Here is a 7,276-nt window from a genome sequence, read left to right as displayed (position 1 = left end):
CGGTGTTCGCGCGGGGCGGTGTTCGCGCGGGGCGGCTTCGAAGCGACCGCACCACACGCTTCCTCATGGTCGGTGCGCGCTGGCGCTCCCGCAGCGGGGCAGGCTCCAGAGCCTTCCCGGCGGGAGAGAGCGACTGCGGCTCCTCTCGAGACATCAGCGCCAAGAAAACGCTTCTCTTCGTGACAAGGGAATAAAATCTCAGATCCTTCGTTCTCATTAACTTCCTTGAACCGCTGGCTGGTGTTTTCACTTGTAACGTCTGATTCTCCTTCTCCCACCCACTCTTCCCAGAGCAATCATGTTTGAAATCAAGAAGATCTGCTGCATCGGTGCGGGTTATGTCGGTGGGCCAACCTGTAGTGTTATTGCACAGATGTGTCCCAACATCCAGGTTACCGTTGTGGATGTCAACGAGGCCAGAATCAACGCCTGGAATTCGGATGCGCTCCCCATCTATGAGGTGAATGTCTCTTGCTGTTGTCTCTTCTTCCAGCCACTGTTGCATTTGCTTCTTACCCGCCACATGGCAATTGCCACATGGCCCCCTTCTGAAGCCTGAGACGTATGGCACGGTGATGGCCTTCAAAAAGAGTATTTTGGAACAGCAGCTTGTCACTACTGTTCATTAAACCAGATTGTTGAAATCCCTTAATATGGCTGGTGCAGGCAGATATTTAAGGATAATACGTGAAAGGCCTAGGAAGGAAAAATGCCATTGTGTATATAGTGAATTCTGCTAAATCATGCTGACTTTCTTTTAGGACCTAATTTAATCATAATTAGTCCTCTTACTGAGTTACAGATACCCGCTGTGTCGTAACGTAACATGGATGTGTAATACTGGGTGGTAAGGTTTATTCCCATTCTGAATGCTGCTGAAATCCAGTCTATGCTGCCCATCGTACCCATGTTGTAAGATGGGGACAGTCATGTTCCTGATTCACTTCTACCGTAAACCTCCAATCTGGCCTGGCAAGACTAGGTCTGATAAAAACTAGTTTTAATGGTATCCTGCTATCATTCCTTCATTACAGGATGACTTTAATTTGAAGATATATAAAGCATTTTTCGATTTTGCTTCTCTTCCCATTTGTTACTTTTCACTCCTAAAGAATAGGGTTGGGGTGTTTTTCTTCATCTCTTCATCTTTTCAAGAGACAGAGTTTGTATAGGTTTGAGTTCTTTAATGGAAGTGAAACTTCCCTTCACTTGGCTCCCAAAGACAAGGCATGTTGCCTGGTACTAACAGTTGCTCTTTTGCTATAAGAAGTTTTCTGAGTCCTGTCTATGCTGTAATGCTAATGTAGGGTTTTTTCCTCTTAAAACCAAACCTATACTATGACTCTTCAAATGAAGATGAATAGATCTCCTTTGTCATACATTTTCAAAGGAAAATGTGTATAATGCTTGGATTAGCAGGTGAGACATGAATAAAGGTCATGAAAGCAAAGACACTGTTGTCTATGAACACTTAGACTGAATGAGTTAAAGCAGAGCTAGTCTTGGCATGGTTCAGACCCCCAAACTCACAACATCTGTTTCCTGGAATGGTGTCCTCCGCTTACAAAGAATGTACGAAAACTGCCAAGAATTAGTTCAGACAGTTGCAAAATTGAGTCATTGCACAGTGAGGATTTTTGTATTTTTTTTTGTTTATTCCAGTGTCAGAAATTGTCTAGTGGGCTGCCTTTCTATTTACATCCCAGTAAAACCATAGTTGGAACACTCAATGGGTTGTAACACGTGTTATCCTGCCTGTGCTGACCTTTGTTTACCTTTTAAGTAGGTGTTTGGTATAAAGTGAGACAGCCAAAGTCCCTTGCACGAGAGATTCTGCTTTGTTTTCCTGTCTCTTCCCAGTGAACCGTTGTCTTTCTGGCACTTACTCAGATAGCTCATGTCATGATGGGCGTCTCAGGTTGGAGATCTGATTGCCAGGTTACAGTACCTGATTTTATTTTTCAAGCAAGAAGTAAAGTCATAAATAAAAGAAGCCAGCTAGCTTAGAATGCTCTACAACGTTATTTAACTAATATGGAGGGGTGCTCATGTACACATGACCTCCTGCTCCTCTTGTCTGTGTGGAGGTGTTAAAGGAAGGGGAAGTGTTCTGGCACGGTACGTGTCTTTGGTAAGAATTTTCTCTAATTATGCCTGTGATTCTTCCATGCTGCAGTTTTGGTGCCACAATAAATTTAATCTCGTCCAGACAGGAGTGGTGGCCAAAAGGAGAATGGTCTTTATCTCCTGTGTGTCTCCACTGCCTTTCTTTCACTGGATCTGGGCTTGCTGATTTGGAGTAGGACTTCTGTGGCTTTCTTTTGTGTGCTGAATCAGTTCTAGATCTGATCTTGGAAAGATCTGAAAGAGTTGGGACCACCTCTTGTTTGCAGCCTAGGAAATACTGTAAGACTTTACTACTTAAGTCTACTTAACCTCACTCTACAGGTATTTCTTTCCTTGTTGCTCCTGGTAGTAGAATTGAGCATGGGAATAACTGGTGGTGCAGACAACAGCTCAGTGTGGCTGAAAGTTTCAACATTTTGAGGGTTTTGAAAAAGAGGGCTTTTTTCGCTGTGTGAATTTATACAAGCGTTACTTTACGTCTGGCAGACTGAAAACGTGCCACACAGAGCAAAAAGTCTGTCTGAAACAACACGCTGTTTGCTTGGGCATGCAGTGTACTGTTCTTCTGACTGCATTAACCCTAACTGCTTTTTCTGCCTCTCTTTCAGCCAGGGTTAAAAGAAGTGGTAGAGTCCTGTCGCGGAAGAAACCTCTTCTTTTCCACCAGTATTGACGATGCCATCAGGGAAGCTGATCTTGTATTTATTTCTGTAAGTTTTGGGGGAGAAGGTGGTTGTGTGTGTCTTGTAAAATCGTTACGTTGCTCTTACGTTAGGAAGAGACTTCTGTTTCGTCACACAGATTCAGTTAGCAGTGTCATGCCATTGTGTCACAGTTCTCTCCTTGTCTGAGTACTCTGGGAAAACTGTTATGTAAGATTATTTTTTTTAATTTGGATCTGTTTCTTATAGCCAGTGGAATGTTTGACAAACGTACAGGCTCCAAGTTGATTATGTTGATGTTCAGCTTGGTTAGATGTGGGGGGTCTTAGAGTGGAATATAGTGCAGATCTGTCATTGTAGTGTACTGCTGACATCCATGGGACCTTTTGATATGGTTCCTAAGAAGGGATGCAAAATCAAACTGATTACTGGGTTACAAAGGTGACTCATTTCTAGAAGCTTTTAAAAAACCAGTGTATTAATGGAAGAGGGACTGACTTTAGTGTTTTCTTGCTCTAATATTTCTAAGCTGTCAACATCACTGTGAAGAAGATCCCGTCAAACATAAATAGTATGATCTTTTGTAATCTAGAAGGTGGTTCTTAATGCAGAACCCGAAAGAACTAATTGCTATTTGGCTTGGTAGGCTACGGTTAAGTTATTTTTGTTACTTACATCCTCTTTCCTTGAGACCTCCTCTTTGTTAGGGCACCTCAGTACAGAACGCTCTTTCTGACAGTATTTTTCTTCATTCATGAAGTCTAAAATGAATATTACTTGGCAGGACGACTGCCACTGACACAGGCCAAATGTTGCCACCTGTCCTTGGCGTAACACATGCTGCTGTGTTTTACGTGTTGTTGCCATTTCTTCTTTCAGTTTGTAATGAAAAGGACCCTCTGTCTTCATCGAAATGACGTGCTTTCCCTCATGTTGCCCTTTCTGTGTACTTCAGTATGGCAATTTTCAGCAGCTCTACACATATGGTTTCAACCCACTGTGCAGTGAAACTTAACTGCCTTACTAGCTGCAAGATCCCTAGTGTGGTGATGTTTTTGGTTTTCTTTTTTTGGCATCCCTAATGTGGAACAGGAAACAAAAGGTGGCTGGCTGTACTCATGAAGAAATTTCTGGTGTTTCCAGAACAAGGGCTAAGTTTCATCGATGCCTGCAGAGCTGCTGTGAGTTGTTCTTGGCCTCTGTTCAAATAGAATGTAAACAATGAGCTTTCTCTAGAAGACAATTGAGAAAACTAATAGCCGTTCATCAGAGATGGTAACTGGAGTAATTCTGGGGTAGGAGCAGGCTGGACTCTAGGAAGGAAAACGTCCGTCACTCTTACCAGTTTCACCTGGTCAGTAGCTCTTGCGGTGAGGCCTGTAACACTTCTTCCCTCTCTGTGTATTTATAACTAGGTTAACACTCCCACCAAGACCTATGGCATGGGAAAAGGCAGAGCAGCTGATCTCAAATACATCGAAGCCTGTGCTCGGCGGATCGTGCAAAACTCAAATGGCTATAAAATTGTCACTGAGAAAAGCACAGTTCCAGTGCGTGCTGCAGAGAGCATTCGTCGAATATTTGATGCCAATACTAAGCCTAACTTGGATTTGCAGGTGAGCATCATCTTTGAGTTGTGTATTTAAGGGCTGGTGGTTGCTTTTGGCGTTTATCTGTTTCTCTTCATCTGTGTGCCTGTAGGTGCTGTCTAACCCAGAGTTCCTCGCAGAAGGGACAGCCATCAAGGACCTGAAGAACCCAGACCGAGTGCTTATTGGTGGAGATGATTCCCCAGAGGGACAGAAAGCTGTCCGTGCTCTCTGTGCTGTTTATGAGCACTGGGTGCCCAAAGAAAAAATCCTCACAACCAACACCTGGTCATCAGAACTTTCTAAACTGGTTAGTGTTACTCTGCACTGAACAGAGGGGGCAAGTGAAACAAAGCTCAGAAGCACAAGTTCACTGACGCCGAGTGATGCAGCTAGGAGAGACAAATGAAGGTGGGAGGATGCAGTGTGTATGTCAAAGGATATTTATCTTTTCCAGTTATCTCAGCTGAGCTAATAGATGATATCAGCTTTCCATGAAATCCTCTTCTCACTTTTATTGCTCTTATTTATTGCTAAGAGTAGACCTCCAGTACTGCAGAGACTGGTCACCATCATAAAATGCTTCAAACTCTGCCAGTTAAACATGACATTGTTTTGATTAGATCCCATTAACTGGCATTTATATATTAAAGTAGTGATGTTACCATTTTGTATTGCAATGGAGTTACATAGATACTAACGTAATCCTTCTAGTAGTAACTCCCTTCAGTCTGTGGGCACCTTGTGGTTTCTGGAAGGATCATGTTCTCTCTCTATTTTTTTTTTTTATTATTTCTAGGCAGCTAATGCTTTCCTTGCCCAAAGAATCAGCAGCATTAACTCCATCAGTGCCCTGTGTGAAGCTACAGGGGCAGATGTTGAAGAAGTAGCAAGAGCTATTGGAACAGACCAAAGAATTGGAAATAAGTTTCTCAAAGCCAGTGTTGGTAAATGAAAAATCCCTTTTTTTCTTTATTTTTCTTCTGGGCTTCTGCTCAATAATGCAGTGGGTCTTCCAGTAGTGTTTTGAACCTGGTGCTCTGAGATCTTGTACAGCATGAGTGTGTGAAAATATTGCTGTTGGGTAGTAGTATAAATCAGTTCTTCAGCCTTAGACACTTCACCAGAAATAGCTCTAGAGGCTGGCAGTCTGGAACCCCAGAGCTCAGAGTACATGGTTTATCCTACCTGGGGCGCTGGAAAGAAAAGCCGCAACTTTATTTTTCTGAAGCATCGCTGATGAGAGTGCTGTCCAAGATGTCTTCCCAACTGTAACTGCTGCAGTTTGTCTGGGAGTTGCTGCCAGTGGCCTGCGGAAGGGGGTGCCTCTAGGTCAGAATGTGTGACAGTAACTTATTTGTAAGATGGATCAAGTTGTTAAATTTACTAGTGAGTAAGATGCAGTAAATGGCAATTAGTGCAGGAAACGTGCACACTTGTGGAACAAAACTAAAGTCTTATCTACATGGCTAGAGTCTTCATGCTGGGGAGAGAAAGTGTGACTTTAACCTTAAAGATAACCTCTGCTAGAGTCTGTGCAAGAGGGAAAACCAGCAAATATGTTACCGAAATCCCTCTTGGGTTATTGTAACTCCTTCTACAAGGTGTTGCTCCTGGGACTGCTGAGCAAAGTTCTAAGGGTCAAGGATCCCTCTGTTAATTGTCCCAGTTCTCCCTTAGTCAGCTGTGGTGATCTTTGCTTCAAAGTATTCATCTAAATCGCTAGGTGGGGGACAGAGCAAACCAAGAAACTCATTCACGCTCTTGTAATAATAATAACCCCTAGTTTTTTTCTTATGTGTTTCCCTGAGACTGGGTTACAACTTCCGTTTACTTCAGTAGGGCCTGAAGCAGATCTTAGGGCTTCTATAACTAAGTAGGTCCAGGGCTTAGATTTTGAGAGATTCTTGAGGTTTTCATTTGTTAGCAGTGAAATACTGGGGAAAAAATATAATGCTGACTATGGCATTGATTGCCAAAAACTACCTGATTCCAGAGACTGAATTAGGATAATGCTTAAGTCAACCACTTTCTCTTTCAGGGTTTGGAGGTAGCTGTTTTCAGAAGGATGTTTTGAATTTGGTGTACCTCTGTGAGGCGCTGAACTTACCTGAAGTAGCCCGCTACTGGCAACAGGTACACATTCCTCACTGATTTTTTTTTTTGAGGGGGTTATGTTTCTTCAGCTTTCAGGTATTGAGTTCTTGAGCATTGCGCACACATAATCTGTCCTTCAGCTTTAAGAGCAGATACCTTAACGGTGATCATCTTTACATTTTAAGGCTCTCAGCCTAATGCTGGCCTTTGATACTTGTGGGTGCTTAGGCTTTTTTGGGGTGAATCAAGCTGTCTGGATCCAATGGATTTGGAAGCTGTCTAGAAGCAGCAGTAGAAAATGTGAAGTACAAGCATGTCTGGGCTCCTGCCTTCCGCTTACACATGGTTATCTCTATCCACTTGGAATTCAGAGCGCATGATCTTTTTCACAGGGTCTACCTTTACAGTTTCTTTTCTGAAAGAACTCAGCAGAACTTGCTCTTCTTTTAAACAAACACGGTTGCTGCTGTTTCCTGGTTAATGTTAGGAATGGTTGGAAGACGTGGGCGCTCTCAGGCGTAGCGCCAACACAGTGGTATCGGGATGCTCGGTGTGTACTAGCAAGTGTTTCTCTATTAACCAGTGAAAGCGCCTCACCCCTGTCCCAGCCTTGACAGAGAAAGCAGCTTTGTTATATGTGATATGGTCAAAGGAACAGCTTTGGTATGTTGTCCTGACTTAGGCTGCGGTGTGTGAGTATAAGGCTGCCTAGCAGATGCCTCCAGAATACCAAGTGCATGATTTGCCTACCTTATTAGCATCTTTCCTTTTTTCCAATCTTCCTTCTGGCTAGCTTCCCCC

At 43.2% G+C, this 7,276-nt stretch overlaps 1 protein-coding gene across 1 annotated transcript; it reads left to right on the top strand.

Annotated features, from left to right (window-relative positions):
* Positions 1-296: 296 nt before the first annotated feature.
* Positions 297-6,514, top strand: UGDH (UDP-glucose 6-dehydrogenase; the record flags this gene model as incomplete). Its single annotated transcript, XM_010155548.1, has 6 exons — positions 297-460; positions 2,736-2,837; positions 4,205-4,405; positions 4,491-4,688; positions 5,178-5,325; positions 6,420-6,514. Coding segments are annotated over exons 1-6 (906 nt in total), but the record flags the coding sequence as incomplete, so codon positions are not given.
* Positions 6,515-7,276: the final 762 nt, after the last annotated feature.

This window comes from Eurypyga helias, unplaced genomic scaffold (assembly GCF_000690775.1).
Source record: "Eurypyga helias isolate BGI_N326 unplaced genomic scaffold, ASM69077v1 scaffold50847, whole genome shotgun sequence".
Taxonomy (NCBI): domain Eukaryota; kingdom Metazoa; phylum Chordata; class Aves; order Eurypygiformes; family Eurypygidae; genus Eurypyga; species Eurypyga helias.
Note: the sequence above shows the minus strand (reverse complement) of the source record. Positions and strands in the feature narration are given on the sequence as shown.